Consider the following 22,997-nt stretch of genomic DNA (forward strand, 5'->3'; position numbering starts at 1 on the left):
GAAAGCCTGGCAATTTCTGCCTTTGGATCTCTCAAGTCAATAACCTCACTAGCTGTCAGAAGAAATTAAAGGCATGCCCTGAAGGACAGGAAATTACAGCAGGGGCACTGAACAGAGCAAGACAGGATAGAAACTAAGAAAGTTCAGAAATTCAGCCAGAAAACCACAGTGATTTGTTTTTGTTTCTATTACTTTTTCTGAAAGCAAAGAGTAGGACTATCACATACTGGAGATAGAACTGCTTGAAAAATAGCTCTTTGGACTTGGAGTCTAGTGCTGGTCCTGTGATAGTGTGAATAGTGAGCCACTAGATGTGTGACAGTCAGTCTGTGCCCACAGAAACGAGAACAGCTTTGATTCTGCACAGCTCCACTGCACAGGACAGGGATTCAGCACTGACACATGTTCAACTACAGAATTGTGTGAGAGGTTCTCACATAAATACATAATAAAATTGTTGCTTCTTGGAAGCTGTGACATAATTAACAACATTACTGTTGAAAAATCACATATTAAATATATTTCATATACTACTGTGTTGCAAATAACATCAACCCACTATTTCATTAGCTTTGTACCAATATGACAATTTAATCCTAAATGGAAAAGCACCAGAGCCAACAAGACTAAATACACTTTCTGTATTTAGGGAAATATGAAACCCTGATTTTGAGCCTTCTCTGTAAGTGAGCAGTTACTGATACAAGCAACACTGATTTCTACAGGATTGCTCATGCGTGCTCTCACCTATATAATAGGATCACAGAGTAACTCTGCAAGGCTGTATTTACTCTTCTGGAGGTTTAATCCATTTTCTGCTACAAAAACTGCTTGTGCTGGCTTTTCTTTTCCAGGCATGTAATGGTTGGAAACGCTATGAACTGTACAAAGGCAACAGAGTTTAAGGAACTGCTAATAAAAACAAGATACCTGATCCATGTAATTCAAAGTGGCAGGTCCTAGCACAGACCTCTCCTGGGATTTAGATTCATTCTGTGGGGGAAGAGGATCTAAGCAGCCATACTGCTCCTCTGATTTTTTTCTCCCACTGTACTCCAGAGCAAGTTCATGGAAGTAATAAGCTTTCCAATCTATCTCCAAGACAGCACTGATAATGTGAAGGAATGCTCAAAACCTTGTTTCAGTGAGACTGTGAGACTGCAACGCTGCAGCAGCTAGTCAGAGATGCTGGGACAGGTACCTGCAACATAATTTACAGATTCCAGTGTTTCTTAATATTATATGAGCTAAACTGTCCTACTGTCCTAATCACTTTGAGCCCCCAGAGTCTGTGGGGTAACATGTACATCAGCGTTGCTGTTCTGAGTCCTGCTGTTTTACACATAACAACAGACTCATGACATCTTAAGTGTCTAAGAACTTGAGGTGGTGTTGAAATTCCACAGTAAATCAGAAGACAATCATTTGCCTTTCAAATGGTGAACATTTTAGAAGGTATGCAAAGCAGTACAGACCCACGGACCGTAAGTTATTTTCTGACACTACCATATTAAATCAGAGAAGACACCATAATTGAGGAAGACAGAATCACTGCTCTAGGGACACCCTGTGTCACAAAATTCAAATAAGGATATTACGCCCCTAATATGTGTAGCAAAACTGCGAAGGGGGATAACTAAGTAGCCAGTCTGCTAACACTGCACAATCATTTGCCTTTTTTTTTAAGGATAATTAATTTTATTTGTCAACTACACAGAAAGCTAATCTCCTAAACTTGATTAAAATAGACTTTAGTCTTGATGTACAGGAGCTGCATTATTGGTGTATCTGAAGCAGTGTACACATTTTCATCAGTCACTTTCATATGTCACACAGAATGTCACTTGCCTGTAGATCTCTAGCAGTAATTACACACTAAAATCTCTCAGAAATGACGAAGCTATTTTGTCTTCAGATTGGAAAGCAAATTTATTTAGTTGTGCAACAGAAAAATATTTTAGCGTGGAAAACTCAACAGTAAAACTATACAGTATTTGTAAAGAAAAAAATCAGAACAATTTCTTACTGTAATTTCCTTTGGTTATGAATCAGACCACTAAAATATTACTTGTATGAGGTGCACCTAAGTGTCCAAAAATGTTCTTCAGTCTCATGCAAGAACTGCTCTAAGTGGCACAGGGATAAAACTTAATTTAGCATTGTTTCACTAGAAAGAAAGTGCTTACACTCTATTCTCTATTCACATGAAGTGTTTTGAATAGTTCTTATTGGCTTCTCTGCCTGGCTTTAACAACACAACTCAGCACTTTCAGGAAGCCTATATATCTGGGCCAATAACTATTGTACTTCTTGAATGTGATATACATGGCAATTAGTAAATCCCTGTAAAGTATCCTAATTAACATGCATACACATCCATATTGGTGTTTTTAGTTTGGTGGGATAATTGGAGAGATGATCCTCTAAATCTTCAGCTGCTGCAGATGACATTACTCCTTACTTCCCACGTGACAAGGAGGATCCTTCTGCAGTCTGGTTTTGCACTGTGAAGGGAACTGACCTCCTCTTGGAGTTCAGCACTTGGGAAATTTCCAAACATTAATGTCTAATTCTGTCTGTATTTTCATGTAGCTCAGTATTTACTTTAGGATAAACAAGAAGTCTTTGTAGAAGCGTTTGTTCTGACAGAACACCATTTTTCCCCATATAATTAATGGCACTTGGACAAGGCTGTGGGGACCTATTCCAAATGACCTAAGGGCCTAACTCTGGAAACGTTAATGCACATGCTTAATTTAATGTAGATGAGTAATATGTGAGATTTCTCATGCCTGCTGTTTAAAGCATAAGCTTAATTACTTCTAGGCCTACAGCCTGCACTGAAAATGAAGAAAAAAATATGCGTTGTGTTATTTACTTTAAAAAGGCTCAAAACAGTAAGCCAGGCTTATCTCTGATTTCTTCTCTTATTGAGAATGACTGGCTGGCCCCAGACATAGCTGGAGGTTTTACCACTGAGGACTTACCTCAGGAGCCGGAGCTCTGCAAGGAGAGTGGGATTTTGCTGTGCCTTCTCTGGCGTGGGCTGAGACGCTTGCTCATGTTCAAGTCGCAGCCTCTGGATCTCCTGTAGGATTTCTCTTGGGGAGGAGAACAAGCAAAAGACTGTAAGTCAGTAATTTTCCACAAGACCAGCTCAGTGGGTACTGCAAGAGGGGAAAAGGTATGAGTGCATGTAGCTCTTCATCAACGTAGATATGATGACTCGGCTCCAATTGACAAAAGAAGCCCCCAGCAGTGGAAGAGGGCTCTGGATATTTTTTAAGTTAACTTTTAGGATTTCACTATAAAGGGAAATCCTGATTCAAGTCCCCCCCAAAAATCAGAGGTAGACATTAAATAGTTCTATGCTTAATTAAATTGTTCCTTTCTTGTTCTTCCCCACAAACACTTAAAGCACTCCATGTATGCAAATTAAAGTAACAAATTAAAGGTCCTTCTTGAGGATCAGAAAAAAATACTTAGCTCTTAAAAAAATACTTTTAGTATATGTAGAGATTTGAGAGAGCAGCAGAAGCACTTTAACAGGACTTGTTATGACTGGCTTGCCAGCCCTGGAGTGCTGTCAAAAGGCTCATACAAAGCTTCGCAGCAGAAGGTTGAAACCTTTGTGAGTTTTGCCTCGTCTTCACACGGTGCTGGACAGCAGACGGTCAGGAGGCAGCCTCAAACTATGAAAAACAAATGGAGACTGGAGCTGGTGGCTCATTACACGGTGACAGAAGGTAGCGCAGAGTTTGGAATAGGAAACCATCTGGTCTGGGCTGGCCTCTATTTTACAGTCCGGCAGTAAAAGCAGAGCTTTGCTGCCATACATTTCATGGCATCAGGCAGTCTGACACCCAGGGCCAGATCCTCTGCTGCTAACAAATGGCATCACTCCTTTTTGGGGCCGGCTGGCCTATTTCTCCTAACATAATCTCAGTCTTGGTCACATCCACAGCTCGTGTCTCATTTGATCAGCAGCCTAACTTGCTGCTACCCTTTCTGCAAACCTTTCCCAGGCTGATTGTGTTCTGTAGAGCTTTAATCATCTTTTCCACAAATCAAAGCAGGGGAGCATAACATTACCAGTGTGACTCATCCTTTTATCATTTCATGTTAAAGTGGCACAGAGGATCCAGCTCAAAGTTAATCTGGTTTTGAAACAGGTCAGGCTTTTTTTTTTAAACTCTTCACAAACAGCAGCTGCAAACAGTAAAGCATCAATGACTGCATCACACTGAACAGTACACTCATTAAAACACAGGGTGGCTATGGATTTCAAAGCCTTTCTGATATTTTGTGGACTTTTTTATAACTTGCACTTTTTGTAGGGGGAGGTGAATATCCACGTATAAGCACAGAAGTAGGTGGCAAAAAGCGTTAAGAAAGAAACAAACACGTACAATACATGGGACTGAACAAAACCAGGTACTTTGTGGATGCTTACCGGTTTTTATTTTCAAGCTCTGCAATCAGCTGCCTTTGTTGCTTGTTTGCATCAATGGTGAAGGAGATATCTGATGCTCCTCTCTGCTGACCCTGCTGCTGTTGTAAAAAAGAGAAGGCTGCATTGAAGGAGGATTAGCCAGCATGCACCCGTAAGTTCAACACAGATGTGTTCTGTGAAATCTCCTTACAGAAAATGCAGTACCAGGCTTGCCTACAATAAAAATAAAAGAGCATCCATGTTGTGCTCATACCAGCATGGCTCCACTGCTAGTACAAGCAGGGTAAGTGCTAGAGTAAATACGACTCAGTGTTTGCCATCCTGTCATTCACTGCTTCTTCAGGGAGCCTCCTCTGAACCAATCGTTAAAGGCAACAGCACTGCTGCAGGCAGTTGCTGTAATATGTCTGTTCATTTTGATATTCCACAAAAGAGGAACACACTGAAGCAAAACCTAGTACCTCTCTTCAAAAAGAAAGGGATGCGTTTCCAGCGCCACGATGCTTTGTTCTCTTGAAAGTACAGTTTTACTTTTAGTTTGAATACTGTATTCAGTTTTCAGTCTGTCTGTGTGGCCCATTTTGGCCAAGGTTTCCTATTACACTCTGCTGATACTTCAGAAAATCTTTCTCCAGTCATTCTGCTACAGCAGTACCTTTTCCCTCAATAAAATGAAGTGGGAATTAAACTATTTCTTACCAAATCAGGCAATGTTCACTACTGCTTCAGTGGACTATGCTCTTTTTTCATGTTTATCAGCAATAACCAAGTAGTATTTTCCTTGTTCACACTTCTATATTTCAGTATTGTATCAATGAGAACACAGACCAAGACATTTAAAGTTTCACAGCTATCAAAGATATCCATTTATTTCCACCTCCAACCTGAAAGATGAGATACTAAAAACCACTCTTCTAAGTTACTGCTGTGATCTGAGTGTTTCTCACCATAAAAGGCCCGTGAAGTGTAACTCTAACTAATTTTATATGATGCCAGGCACCTCCTCCTCCAGGAGGTGGACCCTCAAAAAGGATGAAGATATATCTCATTGCAAACCTTTGTTCCTTTTTAGCACTGACTGTGAAGAAAGGGCAGGATGTTACGCCTGTAACCATTTACTACATTTTCTGCTACAGTTACATTTTCCCATTAAATTTCCAACCACAGGGAAGCAGAGCAGTGCATAAATAAGAAAAACTGCTTCACACTGGTGGACAGATGTCGCAACTGATTCAGGGGGTATCAGGATCCTTATCGTGAATGCCCAGAGTTCATAAGACATTTTATTCCTTAAAAAACAGAATGACCATCAGCAAAGCTTTAAAAATTTCCAATGTGCTCTTAATGTGGTGCCACTCTCGTGCTTGGAAAGATTTCTGTATATAGATTCTGTACATAGAAACTTTTTCTTTCCCTTCTGCCTCTTTTGTTCAAAGAGCACAGATGATGGCAACGAGAAATTCAGTATTTTCCTTCAAAGCAGCTGTATTTAAAAGCTACCTAAATATTGTTTCTAAATTTTCCCCCGTATCACAGACATGTTACCTACAACTGATTTCTATCAGTTTCTACCCAGAGACATTATTAATGTGAAATCTTGTTACCATACAGGATTACTGTCCTGTAGAAACAGGACCATCAGCTACAGGTTGCCTTAAATTTGAATCTCTGTGTCACACCTCTGGAAGGGACTGACTTGGGCTGGGCTGGCAGACCAGGAGCACCTTTCCCCACCCCTGCAGCTGTGGGCAATGTGAAATCTTCCATGACAGATGGCTGCACGGGGTGGCAGCTTCATCTTCACTGCCTTTACTTGGAATGAACACGACTCAAAATTTTTACACAAGAGCAGTGCCTGATTTTGCCCTTTCAGTTAACCCCGCCATGTAAATCTCAGTGAGAAAACATGCTTCTGAGCACTCTGGACCAGCTGCTTTTCACTTAACCATCATTTATGGTCCCTCGTTCTATCTAATGTGCTGAGATGGAAAAAAAGTTACTAGGCTGACCTTATTTGTGCCATTAAAGTTTTTATATACTTCGATTAGGTTCCTGCTTCATTCTCTCTTGTTCCTGAATATAGTTAGTGAGGTTTTAGCCTGTCATCACCTTGTATCCTGGGATACATAGAACAGAATAATCATTGCTTTGAAATAAAAATGGGAGTCTGGGCTAATGCAAGGGGTCATTAGAGTCATCCTGCTGAAGATCATTCTTTAAAATCCTCAGCATTTAGGGCCCTAGTGGCCGTGATATTTGAACTACAGAGTAAAATGGATTCACCACCCCATTTTTCTGCCGCACTAAATCATTAACCTTTAACCAAAGCTAGTCCAGGCTGTATTTTCTAGTCTTTCATGAGTTCAAGATGTCAGATTCCCTCTGCTGTAATTGTTAAAATACCATTGCATTAGTATATAGATTATATGCATTAGTACGTGGATTCTTTGGTTCAAATGGACTGCATAAAAGTGTTATTACTAAACCATAATGGTGTCTGATGAAAAGGTTATGGAAAAATAATCCATTAATCATTATGACTGTCAGATGCAATGTCCCTGATCTTGCCAAGCCCCTGGAATGTGACAGACGGAAAGAGCCTTCCTTTAATTAAAACACTTACTGATGAAGAAGTTTCTGCTGCCAGCCTTGCTGCATACCTGGCGATCAGCTTATGTTCTTCATCCAGGCGGCTTGCACTGTCGAGCACGCTGCTCAGGGTTGGAAGGGAAAGAGGGAAGACATGTTAACACACAGTAAAAATGGCCACTGCTGTGTCACGCTGTCCACTCACACACCCTCACCACAGAATTCAGAAGCAAAATATTGCCAAGTTAACAACGGCAGATGTTAACTGAACAAAGGGAAGAAGTGGGAGGCTGATTTCCCTGGAAGGATCAGCTCTAGGCGCCAGGCAGCATCTTCCTTTAGGGGGAAACAGCAGCAATCCGCAAATCCTGGGCAACGGTTTGCAAATCACAGACACTCTGTCCAAAGAGGGGTGGGAGTGGTTAGGACCACTGGTCCACATTTGTATTTAGTTCTAAGCTTTGTCGTACCACCTAGAAGAGTGATACGGTGGGTTAGCGAGAACCTCAGTGCTTGTTGAGAAAAATTTCAGTAGCTTTGTCAGATTTGCAACAGAAAACAATATTCAGGACAGTTTTGCAGGGCACTTACCACACTTTGGAACCACTGATCTATAATTTATAATCAGACTTTCTCTTTTATTCTGGGTTTCTTGATATTTAGGAATAAGGTTTCAGAGAATCACACAATGGTGATCAGAAAGTACAAGAACTAAAGAGCAAATATGTTGAATTCCTTTAAAATATTGCAACTTGTTACTTCCCCCCCCCCCCCCCCCCAAGAATATCAAAGACAAATTTATCTCCCTGCTGTCCTTATTTTAAATGAAGGCTATTATTTAGTCAGATGAGCCAGAAAAAGGCAATATATGGAGAACCTTTACTAATTCTAAACATCCAGAAGTTTGCAGAAAACCATCAAAACTAATGAACTGTCAAGAAAAGAAATCTGAAGAGGACTTAGTTGACTCTGGACAATCCTGGGAGTTAGAATCCTGCACTGCGCTACTTTTAGTATATACAAGAGAAGAACAATGAAACCTCTAAGAGGTGAGAAGAATGCTTTGCTCTGTGGAATACAAGATAGCCTGCAGACTATCCCAGACAGAGGTAAATCTGTCCTCTTTTCTTAACCCTTGGCAACTGTCTAATGTTTTGGATGAAGGAAGGCAGACGCATAACTCCCTACCCATGTGCTCTTCAGGGCACACAGGTGGTTGCTGGTGAATGAGCTTCACGTTTCAGAACAATGTGTAAAACAAGGGTTACATTGGGCATGGGTATCTTATTCTGAGTTTTGCCAGAAATTGTATCTTGAAAAGCTTTCCAGATGAAAATGGCGCTTGTGCAAAAAGTTCTGCTTTTGAAGAACTGGCATCTTTAAAAGGAAAAGGGAATATTTCTCCGAAATTTCTCAGTGAGTTCATATCCCCAGGTACCTGAGGGAACTATAATGTGCATCTTTGCATTGTCTTGATTAAGTCCACTGAGATTTAGGAGTTATGCTTGAAAGATGAGTACTGTTTGATATTCATTGATCATTAAAGTAAAGCTGGGAGTCATGTGGATTTGTTACGGCTTCCTGAGGTTCGGAAAAAAAGACATCATCTTTTTCTCATTCTGACAATAACCTGTGAGACTACAAACATGGGGTTTAGAAAAAACAGTAAAGCTATGAAAAGTCAGACCCTGGGGTGTTCTGTGTAAGCTAAGCTTGAGCTGCAGACTACACATAAGACTTCTGGTGGCAGACAAACACTAACTTTTTGGGTTTGGTTATGTTTCACTTATTTTGTTATATACGTAGCTGAAACCTATGCTCACCCAGACTCTTGTGGGATAACCAATTTACTTTCTAGAAAGACCCAAGCTATAGGTATTTTTCTAAATTTATACAGTTCTGCTTCTTACATACTCATGCTTACTGTCCTGATACGTCACCCAGAGAAAGAAAGAGGCAAGCAACTCCTGCAGACACATAAAATTATGCAAACCAGGTAATAAGGGCTACTTTCATGACTTTATAGTTAATCTTTAGTTTTTCCATAATGACTAAAACATTACATCCTAACAGATGGCTGTGAAAACAAGCATTCAGCATTAATTCTCCTTTCTACAGCAATGTGCTGGAAAAATAACGGATATTATCCATCCTGGAAAAATAAAGGATTATGGTTCCACTTGCTGGCATAACACAATCTGTAACATAGTTCTGAGATGCAAGTTGGCTCCTGAGACAATGACTTTATTGAATGAACCAAGCCACTGCAGCATTTTGATTCTTACTTGCTACTTAATGCCTTTGATATATGTGTAGGTGGAACTCATAAAATAGATGTAGCAGCACGTCAAATTTTGCCTATGAATGCCACAAATCACTGGTCCCAAAGCTTTGTAAATTAAATTTCAGTGTCTGAGATAAATTTAGTTCTGGAATGTAACTATTTGATGTGAACATTAAGAACAAAGGTATGCACAGCAGCATTAGCCTCGACTGCCAAGACTTTTACGTCTCAGAGTTCTGATACGGCATAATTCACTTCTGTTTTACTTCAGCAACTTCATGGACAATGATACTGTGAAATAAATACACACAAGCTTCAAAATGGTATGAACATGTGTGCAGAACCTGAGAACGGCTCAGGAACCCCTTTCAAAGAGACTGAACATTTTGCAGACAAGTATCCTGCTGCTGCTCGTTTTCTAAAGGACTTAACATTTTTAAGACTGCTTCTCCATTAGTCACTATGTCTTTAAGGACTTTAAAATTATTAGCAATAATTGGTCTGGCAGAATTATCATCAGTCCAGTATTATAACCTGCATAATAAGACTTCTTGTTTAGGCTTTAGTGGATCTATGTAATATTCTGCAGTCTAAGGGAGATCCATAAAAGAAAGATCTCAGAACTGCAGGCAGAGGATGAAAAATATGACAGCCTGTGAACAAAGGGGTGGTACTTTGCTATTCCTCAGGCTTTGGATACGTCAAATCAGCCTGATCTGCAGTAGACACCCTGCAATAGGTGATACGGATGTCTCCAATGGTCTTAAAATTATGTCACTGCTGGGAAGAAATGTCTCAGAAATGTCAAGTCTCTTGTGGAATTTTTGCAAGAGACATCAGTGTGGTCTTTGTGACATGCTCTTATTCTACAAACCTTCACTTAACAAATAATTTACTACAGAGAATACTGACAGATTAGAGGGCAGCTTTCTAAGCCTGAGGGCTGTAAGAACAGTGTCCTATCAGCACCCTACCAAATGTATTCTGAGGATTATCTGTGACACACTCAAAATTGGCCTGGTTTAAGGCACTTGAAACAGAGACACATCATCTGACCCCCCTGCTATTGTTAATTTGCCACACCTTTAGAATCACCAAGATTTTACCATCAAATTAACATTCAGATATATGGGTATAATCATGAAAACTAACTCTGCTCAAGGAAGACAAGTGTCTATACATTTCCCCTGTAGCAGCAGGTTTCTGAATCATAGAATCATAGAATAGTTAGGGTTGGAAAGGACCTTAAGATCATCAAGTTCCAACCCCCCTGCCATGGGCAGGGACACCTCGCTCTAAACCATATCACCCAAGGCCTCATCCAACCTGGCCTTGAACACTGCCAGGGATGGAGCATTCACAGCCTCCCTGGGCAACCTATTCCAGTGCCTCACCACACTAACAGGAAAGAATTTCCTCCTTATATCCAATCTAAACTTCCCCTGTTTAAGTTTTAACCCATTACCCCTTGTCCTATCACTACAGTCCCTAATGAAGAGTCCATCCCCAGCATCCCTATAGGAATGCTTTTCCGTTTTCAGGAGAGGATCAGACCAGCCTTCCTAGCAAGGGTTAGCTGTCGTGCACACAACCTCAATAAAAATTTTTATCATATTTACCAATATTTTATTTACCAATACATACCAAAATTATTTACCAATATTTACCAAAATATTACAATATGCTACCAAAAATTTACCAATTTTTTACCAAATCTAATACCATAGAATAGCATGGGACTTTTATAGCACAGAAATATGACTTACCACAATGCAATAGAAAAATAAATAAATTCAGAAAATGACTTACTATGGAACCAAAATAACCTCCTACTTAAAATATATTTTATCTTATTTCCTTCTGCACCTGAAAAGAAAAAGGCTGAAATATGTGGAATAAATATTCAAAACTAGGTAAAGTCTCTACCTTATATGAACAAAAAGGAAAACTATTTGCAGTTAAAAGTTCTTTTCTAGAATCAGACATGAAAGAAGAGCTAAATTAAATATCAAGTACTGGTTTTACATGCTGAAATGTATTTTATGAAACTAACCAAAACATCCAGCTAAGGGATATTTTTACTACCCATACAGTTACTATAATTCATGAATTAAGTCTTTCTCTTGTTTCTTAATTTTCCCTGAAATACTGGATTCTAAAAAGCCCTCAAATAGCTTAGTAGCCTGCGGGGGATGGAAAGGAAAACTTCCTAGTTGCAGTTTCAAATAAATGCAGATGAAAAATGAAGATAAGTAAAATAATTAACAGCCCCCTGTCCCCCAGTATAAATGCTAGCTACATTTAAACCAGAAAAAAGGTATACTGGGCTATACTGGACTTATTAGCTACTATAAATTAGCCTGGCTCAGTATCTAAAAAAACAAGTAACTAATTCTGAAACATTAATATATAGCTCTTCAGATAATGGTGTGTATTACGTTCACAAAGTATTTCTGTAGGTTTTTCTTGCAGATGAGGGTCCAGCTACAATCATTCCTCTTTTCATCTTTGGCTGCCAGCTGCACTTGAAAGTAATGTGGCAGCATGTATGGGTATGTACACACGGTATTTTGCAGGCAGATACAATAGCTGAGCTGGCTAACTGCAGCCACCCCCAAATGAGAAGCTACCTGACTATAGTTAGATAAATGTTTTACTCAGGTTACCAAATCTTCCTAAGTTGCAGGGTGAAATAACTTCAGCTCAGCACCACCCTAACACAGCTGTGTAAGTTTTGAATGAACTCCATCCAGCCACTCCAGGGCACAGACAGAAGGAGTTCACCTTTGCCTGAAGGTGTCACCCCAGCCTACATGAGATGAAACAGCTGAGCCTCCTGCAGAGCCCTCACCTCCTCTCCTGGAAACTGGCCTCACCCGGGAGCTTCAGGGTGGCAACGCTGTTTGTTCTTCTTGTCTTTACCAGAATATAACCATTCCCTTTCCCTAGCAGTCTCATTGGAACAAAGCAGAAAATGGCAATGCAGTATGGTTTGATGCATGATTAACGCTGCTGTCCCTCTTGGTTGTGTTTCTGTCAAAAACTAACTGGTATTTTATATAAATAACTGAGATTGTTTCTCACTGAGGATGCTGTGACTGCAGCGACTCAATGTCAATAATCATGTTATGTACTACACTTTGCATCAGTTATTTAAACAATTAAAGCCATTATCAGTCACTCTTCAGTCATCCCTCAAAAACATTAAATTTGAAGGACGTTATAGCACCTAACTTGTACATGCATAATATTTGGATGCAAAGGTACTATGACTTGATGAGGCTGGCTCAAAACCTTGAAGGAACAGGCTGTAATATAGTAGATAAAATTTAGAGGATGAAGATGCTAAAGGTGAGGCTACTCTCAAGGGAATCTAATGGGTGATCCTCACTGAAGCAAAATGAATCACAGACATGGCATCCAAAATGCCATGCCTGGCATCAAAAATTACATGTCCTTATTTGTTTTCCTCTTGAACAACCGTATATACATAGGTCACTCACGGTAGACAGGGCCACATTTCCTTCTCTCTGCCAAACTAGAGCAAGTGGTAGAGTACTCCTGTCCTCAATCATAGATGGGCAATGACTGGTCTACACACACATCCCCAACAGCTTCAGAGCCATGGTGTAAAATACTACTAAATAACCCCATTTTCAGAAATGCTTCTCTGGGAATGAAATTTCCCTTCAAAAAGGTTTTGGTTTGAGTAAATGGTTTTAATTTTCCTCACTAAAAACTAGTTTGCCTTTTTTTCCCCACTGGCACATTCCAGAGTAGAGCAGCAGATCCAGAACAATGAAGGCAGACTTCTTTTTCCACTGGGCATAGCAAATTACTGCCATTTATCAACTGGGGCTATGAACAGAAGCAAATTTTGTAAGACTGCAGAGAATCACTGCATTCACCCTCCCAAATGAAGCTGCTTGATGCCTTCTAAATGGAGAGTTTCTCCAAACCTGGAAAATAATCCGCAATACCAGTATAGGAAAGCAAAGGTGAATCATAGAATGGTTTGAGTTGGAAGAGAACTTAAAGCTCATCCAGTTCCAAGCCCCCTGCTACGGGCAGGGACACTTTCCACTAAACCAAGTTGCCTTGTACAACTTGGCCCTCAACACTGCCAGGGATGGGGCAGCCACAGCTTCTCGGGGCAACCTGTGCCAGTGTCTCACCACCCTCACAGTAAAGAATTTCTTCCCATTATCTAACCAGAAAACTCCTGAGCATAGTTTTGTTAGAAATGCTGTACAGTTTTCTGCTCACCACCACATTTTCTAGGGCCATATACTACACCGCTCACTACCTTGCTGGTACAGGGTTGCAAAGTCTAGACTTTTGTTGCACATGGACACGCAAGACAGAGTTTTGCCTTCCTGGGGTGGCCTGCTGCAATGCCACCATCTTCAAGTGCTAGGAAAGCAGCTGGATTTAGTTTATTCACTCCAGCAGAAACTATCAACTATATTCAAGATACTAATTTAAAAACCTGTCATGCTTGAGTCTGAATGAGAAAAGAGGAAATTTACATCCAGGAGTCAAACAAAGAAGAAATCAGGCAGATTTAGAAACAATGCCTGACATATAAAAATTGAAATATACTCCTTCCTTCACTAGGTTAGTAAGTAAATTCCTATTATTACTATTATCATTATTTAAGTACTATTGCCATTTAGTTCTTCCAAGATAAAGTGAAGCTACAAATAATGCATTGTCTCAAAAATTATTACCTTGAAAACATGGACTTGTTAGTCATTGCTCTATGAAGATTTCTGTACCACCATCAAGTCCTGCACTGACTACAGCAGGGCTATAGCTATTCTTAACTAAGCAATTACTTGCATTACCTTGCTGCTTAACATCACCAGAGAGAATAACAGCAGTTGCCACAATCCACCAACTTTAGGAGGACATACCCCATATTCATAAGTATTTCCTTCAGGTTAGTGCTCATGAAGAGCTGCTTCAGCCAGGAGGAAACAGTGAGAGCATCTGACCAACCAACATCCCTTTCCTGGGTTCCCCAAAGGTGCCAAACCTGCACTAACCGTGCTGGGTTGCTCTGCAGCATGTTGACATACAACCCGATGAGTACATGTTCATCGGCCAACCTGTCTGCAACATCGAGGCTGTACTGTAACCTGAAATAGGGGCAAGGGGAGAGAGGGTGCAGTCCGGACAGACAGAGGGAAATAAACAGAGAAAGCAGGAGCAAGTAAGATTGTGAAATGGGAATTTAGGAACGAATATTTAAGTGTTCTTAGGAAAAAAAAAGTGCAGAAATTATTTTGTTATTGTTATTTATATGTTAAATATTTAATGGGTTAGGAGGGTAGAATCCCTCTGTAGAACTACAGAGTGAGATGCCAGGTTGGGCCAGGGGCTGGGGCTGTACAGTACCATTTATTTCAAAATACAGCAGATTGTGAGATCAGCACTATTTGCTTTAATATACTATCTATTGCATATATACATTAAATAGACATATGTTACACACATGATTAACACGCTGAAATCACGAGCTGGATTTGCTCAGAAGTGTCTGATCAAGACACACATCCAGGTGTACATAAATATATTTAAACATGCCCTATTTAGCTCAATAGGTTAATTGGTTATCACAATTTGTTTACTGAATACATTAAAAGTGGGAGGAATAGAGGAAAAGGTTTTGGTTTAGCTGTGTTAGTGCAAGCTACAAACATACTCTCTCTTTAACTTACCCTTTGCCTTTCAAGAAAGCTGGAGCAGCCCTAGCCAGCAGTTTGCTCTGCTCTACTTCAGTATTCTTGGAAGGAGAGCTAGTTAATAAGACAGGAAAACTAAGAAGAGGGTAAACAGTGATGTCTCCAATTCATTACAGAACAGAGTTTGGAGAAACTCATTCAAGTGCCCTGGACTGAATAAAAATAATAAAAGCTTCAAAGAAATTTTAGAAAACTTCAGGAAATGCAAAGTCAGGAATTAAGAGTTTTCCCTCCTGTACTCCAAAAGCAAACTATAAAGCCTTCACTACAGAAAAGACAAACAAAATCTGCTTCTCTCATAAGTGGAGAGCTGAAGGCTTGTGTAGTTTCCAGGTGGAGTTCAAGATAAATGTCTTCTTAAATGCAACTTTCAAGCAGGGAAAGCTTCATCCTTCACTATAACAGTTAAATGGCTTTTCTAAACATTTGCCAGAAGCCAGTTTCAATAATCTATGGAAATGTGCTTATTTAGATTCAGTGATGGGATACACCAGTTTAATTTTCAGAAGTACTGTTGTATTGATCTAAAAAAAAAAAAAAGTTTCTTAAGCTCACTTTTTTCTCTTATTACAGTATTAAATGGACTGCAGTAACTGCATCTTTCCCAATGTGAAAATATCCACGTTAATAAGATAACACAGGCTAAAAATGGAGAGATCAAAATGTTACTTTTTCTTTCATGCTGCAGCATTTTTGGTTTGAAAAACAACAAAGCAAACAAAAAATGTATTTTACTTTCTTCTTTTTAAAATCTAGCCACCTTTATTTTTTGGTTTGGCTACTGATACCGTACATCGAACAAGATGAGTGTGTGATCATGCATGCACTGTGCATCAAGGTGTGTCTGTGTTTAGGCAGATGACACTGCACAAATGTGATGCATAATAAACCCGAGCAGATGTGTCTGAGACGGAAAGAAGATCAAGCCCTTTAATAGTAGGATATGGAAGGAATTCAGTAAGATGAGGTATGTGCCATTCCCCTCCTTTTGGGAGGTCAAGGTTGGCAGCGGAGGTCTGGAAAGGATGGTATTGAAGGGTATCCTAAGAACCCTGTTGATAAATGTTGAATCCCTGTTGATAAATGTGGCAGACAGCTGAATGAAATGCTGTACTGCACACCAAGGAAAAATGCTTGCTTCACATTTCCATGCCCATCAGCATGCTACTTATGTGTGTTGTGCTTCCACTGAAGCAATATCCATGCAGATAACCATGCTCCATGCCATCTAGAAGGGTATGCTTTCCATCCATGTTTTCTTCCCAGTTACAGGAGGAAAATGTGCTCAATGGGTACAAGATGTGCCATGTTAGCCAAAAATGCAGCAGTACGTTCTTAAAGTAAACGTGTTGCCATAGGGGGAGACCAAAGACCCCAGGGCAGATTTTGTGCTTTTCTTTCTAACAGCACGGTGTTATGCCCCCTCCACCAACTGTAAGTTATCCTATGCTCTGGGAGCAACACAGGGTGGAGGGGTAGGAAGCAAATGTTACCCACTGAGTAACTCATATCAGTGTCCACTTCATTTCTAGCTGATTAAGCAAACTTGTATCTTCCAACCTCTTCTTATAAGTTATGTTTTCTAAGCTTTTCTGATGCTTTGGTGTCTCCTCCACTCTGTCCTGCTGGTTAGCGTATCTGTCCCCATGCTGTTGTCCTACACCAGGTACAAACCTCCAGGCAGATGTTTTGTCCTCCAAGGAATGAGTTTTAATGGCTTTCCACATGATATCCCAGGGTCAGTTACAATATAATGATGTACTGCTGACTTCAATTAGTTTGTGGTTCACTGCAACTGCCAGGTTCTCTGTTAAAATGTTTCTGTCCATCCAATTATGCTCCATCTTTAATTTGATTATTTGCTTCCTTGCTACAGCTCTTTTCACTTACAATTACTGTTTCCTCTAACTGATTTCAGATAATTTAGACATCAATTACTAGTATTTCAATTGAGCTTGTTTTTTCATTTAGAAACTGCTTTCCAAGCACTCCCTGCCATAACTATTTTAACCTTTGTACCATCTACAAATTGCATACACCCACTCCATGGCTCCCACTAGATCATTACAAGAAATGGTGTGTACTGTCTGACTTAGGATAGCCTTCAAGACTCCCAGATGATGTCCTCCTCCTGGTACAGCAGCAAACTTCTGAAAAATGTAATTACTGATTCTCAGTGATGCTTTTATGCTAATTTCCCCATATCTGTATTTCCTTTGGGTACTTCTGTCTCACCTGGGTCGACTTGTATCATCTGCTACTTTGTTTATACCCACTAGACCAGATATCAGTGAAAGAAATTTATTTGGTTTGACATAATCTGCTTTTGACAAATCCACACTGGTTATTTCTCAGCGGTTTATTTTCCTCCAGGTGTTTACTAATTATTTCATAATTTCAGTATCTTTGGATATCAAGCTTAGGCTGTATAATTCCTTTGATAGTTGTTTCTGCTTCTACCTTCAACCTTACTGCATTTGGAAGAGGTGATGTTTGTCCTTGTTCCCCCACATCTGCCTACATATTCTTCAACATACAATCTTCAGAGATTGTTTTGGCCACAGTGAGTTTATCTGGGTCTTATCAACTGGAACATGTAATTTAAAGAGATATTCCTGTTAAATGGAAAAATCTGTCAGATGCCAAAGAATACTTGCTCATCCAAACAGAGACACAAAACCTCTAACTCTGGGCTGATGTCTACAAGGGTTTAGACCTAACAATATTGGTGTAAATGTTACACCCTCTTAAGTGTCTACCTGGCTACTAAACAATCAAACATATAAACCTTTCCTTTAGCAGTTAGAATATTGCTTATGAAATAAGGAGGATTCTTATGTTGTTCTGAAAACAACATACAAAGGCAACACACAGTTCAAGTCTATCACAGTCCTTAGAAACATGGACAACAGCAGTAACCAGTATGTTTTGCCCCAAAGTTAGTTGTTTTCCAGAAATCTTGCCTAACCTCTTGCTATGCTCAGGCAGACTATCCAGTTCTTTTTAGCTTTTATGTGGAGTTCCAAAAAAAAGTATCAGCTACTCTGACTCAGCATTAAATAAGACACAATTTCTCCTTGGTTATGGGCACTTGATACCAATAGTGCATTCTTTCTATTTACCACAGAATTGACAAGTAATTTCAAGTTCAGCAGAATGTGCTGAATCGCACCATTTATTCCAGTTTATTACTCCTTTAGACAAACTAAATGTATTAGCTGGGGGCTAGAGGGGAAAGGGGGAGGACTGACAAAAACACAAGAAAAACATTCTGTTTCATCTTTTCCCACCTTAGCCCTATAATTCAATAGCTTAAAGAAGGCATTTATTAAGAAAAAGAAGGACATTGTATCCATTACTTTGGTAGCTATATACTTTAAGGCAGCACTCACAGACTGTAACTAAGGAACAAAAGAATAAGGAAGAAAACATTAATCAGGGTATAGCTACTCCTTTTGACAGGACAGAAATTTCTGTAATGCTCAATTTACGTGTTTTGACGTACCATTGGGTTTGCAAGGGCATTACCTACTCTGCAGGGATATTCACTCATTCTGCTGCCCTCCTGAGATCACAAAAACTGAGCTTAAAAACTGAATATTAGCTAAAGTAAAAAAAAATTACATGACTTGTGGTTTTAATCACATACTAGCTGTCACTGCAGCAAATGACTGTGATTTGTTATTTGGGAGACTATCACAGATTTTTTTGTTTCTTCTTTTCTAATGTTAAGTGCTTTAAAGTTGTTCCTGAGCTGTACAGAGTATGTTGTTGATACCAGTTTACTTGCTGTGTATATTTAGAAGAACGGTGCCTACAAATGTTATGCCAGCCTCCTCATTAAAGCTCTTACGGGCTTGGTGGCTCAAACTAGGCAAAGAAAGCAGAGAAATTTTAAGCAGACTTTGATTCTGAAGTGCCTTGAAGAAACTAAGAAGCATCTCAGGGAAAGCCTGAATCTGATCTCCTTTGAGCTTTGGAATAATTGTGTCCCCACCCAAAAGCAGTCCTTCAGGTTCAATTAAACCGCAAATAACATATAATGTTGAATTTTCTTTCAGCTGTTTCCCATAATCTGTCATTGTATTTATTAGCTATTAAAGATCTTTCCTCTAGTAAGATTCTTCTTCTTCTTCCCAGTTAATTTCTCTTTTCAATCCATTAATCCAGAAATGAAGATAATATTGTGCTGAAGTTATTATGAGACCATATCCATTTGCAGCAGCAAAATGAGTCATTGTGCTGAATTCAGCATTAGCTGCTGTGGAGAGGAACTGGTTGTGAATGATTATCTTCTTATGTGAACACAACTAGCTGAAGTAAATACCCTGGGAATGCTACAGATGACAGGCTGTGCCAATTCTCCTTTGAATAAATATTCTAATTACATAAAAACTTTCTTTAAGGCTATCTGAAACCTCTGGACTAGATTGCAACACAAATTAAAGTAACCGTAAGTTATCTGTAGTGAAAACACAGCCAGCAGAGCTTTTAGCGTCGATTATGTTCAGCTAGAAATTTTACCCCCGGTTTGTACAGTTTTTATTATAATATGAATCATGGATCAGTTAATATAAAACCAGCACAACTGCAAACAGAGCTGTCAAAGTCTGTTTCTCTGATGTACGAGAGGCCGAGCTTCCACTAATGAGGCCTGATTTTCCCAGGGCAACCATAATAGTAAAACCTAAAAGAAAAATGTGGATACTGTTACTAGTCTAATACAGATTGAAGAACTTGGCATTTAGCAGGGAAGTACCTCGGCCTCAGTACTTTCTTACTGAGTTATAGCTAATGCTTATGGATTAATCAAAACAGAAAAAAAGAAAGGTCATCACACTCCACAGCAAAAATAAAAAAAGAGGGGGAACTGTTTTTATCAAACTGCATATTTCCTTTCTGTAGAATGAAACAGGTGCTTCCTTTAGGTCACTAAGATGAGAGTGATTGATGGAAAGAGTGCTGCAAGAAGCTCTGGTCCAAATCCAGTTCTCACTATGTAAATGGTTAAGTCTTCATTAGCTTCAGTAGGATTTAGATCTGCCTTTTCTGTGGCCATTCTGAAAAGCAAAGCAATGGGGTCCAGGGAGGGTTATATTGGCAAGCAGTGCTAAGTCAGAACAGTAAGCACCAGCAGCGAGAGTCATGGAAGGAGGCAGGCTGTGAGATGTGGAGTCATTTCCAGGTTCTAGTGTAAGCCTCCTTCACTCCTTTGTCAAGAATGCAGCAGGCAAGTCATACACTCAGGATGAAACCACAAAGGTGTAGTTTTTTTGCTTTTCAAAAATGGTATTTCCAACTTCCACTTGATACATTAATATTAATCCTACATGAAAGGGAAATAAAAGGTTTGTGCTGTGCAAAAGCAAGAGAAGTTGGCAAAGCCCACAGCCAGCAGGAAGTCAATTCAAAAGACTAATTAGAGCCACAGAAACCCTCTAGCCCACCAGAGCCTTCCTTAAAGAATATATTTAGTAGTTTAGCAGAATCACTAATGATTTTAGTGTATGAGCTATAGAACTACAGCAGTTAGTGAGTTAGTGCTCTCATACTGACCGTGAATTGTTGTGAAGCTGATTTACATACTGCTTTATAAGAGAGTGCTCATCAGCCACAGGACTGGCTGCATTTATACCCCCAAGTAACCTGAATGATTCAAACAACGAAACCTTGTTAATACCCCAAAAAGTATACACAGAGAGCAGTGCGTTTAGATTGGGTTCATCACAATAAATGCAGTTCACAACCATTTAGAAAGGATACTGACTTGACAGTTTATAGGATAATTTTGATTTTGAATAAAAGCTTGCAAATTAATTTATAAGAGCTGAAAATAAAAATAATGAGAATAAGCTGTCAAGCACTTAAAATCCTGCTAGGTCAATGAAGCAAAAGTTACAAAACTTCTAATAAACAAGCAATGTAATTGCTTTACATAATAGGGTACTGTGAACTGTAAAAAAGCCAGAATTATGTGCTGCATCAGGAAACTTTTGCTGCATAAGGATGTCACACTATCCACTTATAAGGAAGTCTGTGTACCTATGGTTTGGGAAGGGGTTAAATGTCTCCTGTTTTCAGGGGATTCTCCATCAAGGAGCTCTTTCTTCAGGAGAAAAGGAATTCTAAGGGCTCAGGAATCATGTACATTTAATCCTCATAGTTAAGGACAGCCAGTTACTAAAGAACCCAAAGGTAAAATAATCAGGAATTTTTCGTATGTAAAACAAAACAAGCAGCACAGTAACCAGTGCTGTGATTATTACTGCAGGTCTCTGGCCTAAATGGCAAATCATAGTTTTGTTGAATGAGCACAGGGGCTTCCTGAGGATAAACAGAAGCAACAGTGATTTTTACCGAGCACTGCTCTTAATGACCTGTCCTGAGAGGTCACAAATTGATTATCCTGCCTTGCACATAAAATTCCATTTATTCCAATGACAGAAATACGTTTGCTTTTGCAGTTTTACTGTCAGAGATAGTGTATAGGCAGCAGATCTGTTCTTGGGGGCTGCTTTCAAAAAGTATTTCAGTCACACCCAGCAGCTACTTGCACTAAGGTAACACTGACAGTTTACAGTTTATAGCTACTGTTAACAAAGTTCTTAAATCAAAGTAGTAGTAAACCATCTTTACTTTGACACTGCAGCGTGCTGCACTGTGGGTTTGGTTTTGGTGTTAAAACAGGTAGCCATGCTTATCAAGGGATTGTGTTTGGTTATTTGGGAATGTTGAAGCACTGACACATACAACAGGAACCAAGCAGCAAAATGCACCCAAAGAAGACATACTGCTCATCTTCTCCAGTACAGCAGGAAGTTAATCTTTACGCCACCTTCTCATCTATGTGCACTGGTAGGCTTACATAGATTGGGTGAGACAGCTAGCAAATGCTGCACACACATTTTGGCTGTAGAGCCAAAATACTGAGCTAGTACAGTCAGCAGCAAGTGCCTTCTCTTCAGGATTAATGTTTCTGGTAACTCTTCTCTGGGTTGTTTGCTGAAGGGTTACCATATTCCAAGACAACTTCTCTTTTAATAAAATAAATCTTTAATAAAAGTCTTTAATTAAATCTTTAATAAAAATCTGAGTAGTTTAACAGGAGTAAGGATGTCCTGCTATATCTAGTAAGTATGAACACTTTTTCTCTTTGTTCATACATCCTGCAGTGTGCTGCAGACATTCCCGATAGGCAATGGCATGTCCCAGTTCCTATTCCCACAGCGCTGCTACAAAACAGCTTCTCCCCAACAGCCCATTTTCATCCCCTTTGGGAGGGTGCCTAGACTGCATGTGAGGACATTTTAGCACGACATCTATGCTCTGTTATGAGGGGCCTGGGGTGCCCTACCTGTAGCTTTCCATCCAGATATCTGGGTATCAGTCTAAAATAATCAAGGTATTTATTTCTCTGCTCATGTCTGCTAACTTTGTGAAAACTGAAACCTCCACCACTGCCGTATAATGATCTAACATAAATAAGGATAAGAACTCACCTTCTGTTTGCAAAAGGACTTCCTGAGGGAACAGAGTGGGAGAAGAGTGTGTCGTTCATGCTGGTTACAGGTCGGGGGGGCCTGGAAGAAGGCAAAATACCCAGTTACAAAATCTTGCACAAATCCCCCTACATCAGCAACAATATTTACAGAGAACTGAATGAGATTCTTGTTTAAAGTAACATTACTACTTGCATCTTCTGCTTTAAGTAGCAATAGTTCCAAATGACAGATGCTGTGTTTTTAAGCAGAAGTTGCTAAAACCACACCATTAATTTTGTGTGTTCTGAGTTTTAAGCAACTTGCTTGTTTTTTTTTTCCCTGCTTTGGCACAATAATAGCATGCCATTTTTCCTTGCCAAAGCCTGTAGCCCAGGGTGCAGTCACTGCTTTGAACCAGCTAGGCTGAGCACCGGTAGCAGGTT

General features: G+C 39.6%; 1 protein-coding gene across 27 annotated transcripts in view; it reads right to left on the reverse strand.

Annotated features, from left to right (window-relative positions):
- The window catches only part of DTNA (dystrobrevin alpha), a 230,603-nt gene that overhangs the window by 22,730 nt on the left and 184,876 nt on the right, over window positions 1–22,997 (reverse strand). For 10 of the 27 annotated variants that reach the window (XM_061354848.1, XM_061354846.1, XM_061354867.1 and 7 more), the window contains 6 exons: window positions 22,573–22,653; window positions 15,050–15,127; window positions 14,375–14,467; window positions 7,077–7,164; window positions 4,454–4,551; window positions 2,988–3,101 (listed from right to left, as the gene is read on the reverse strand). In XM_061354848.1, the coding sequence (XP_061210832.1) occupies window positions 2,988–3,101; window positions 4,454–4,551; window positions 7,077–7,164; window positions 14,375–14,467; window positions 15,050–15,127; window positions 22,573–22,653 (552 nt within the window). Of the gene's footprint in view, window positions 1–2,987; window positions 3,102–4,453; window positions 4,552–7,076; window positions 7,165–14,374; window positions 14,468–15,049; window positions 15,128–17,507; window positions 17,661–19,609; window positions 19,761–20,629; window positions 20,720–22,572; window positions 22,654–22,997 lie in introns of those variants that run through there. The other 17 variants (XM_061354874.1, XM_061354849.1, XM_061354857.1 and 14 more) reach the window with 11 other exon arrangements.

This window comes from Neopsephotus bourkii, unplaced genomic scaffold (genome assembly GCF_033783945.1).
Source record: "Neopsephotus bourkii isolate Nb327-2 ecotype Australia unplaced genomic scaffold, CSIRO-AGI_Nbou_v1 NB_753, whole genome shotgun sequence".
Classification (NCBI taxonomy): domain Eukaryota; kingdom Metazoa; phylum Chordata; class Aves; order Psittaciformes; family Psittacidae; genus Neopsephotus; species Neopsephotus bourkii.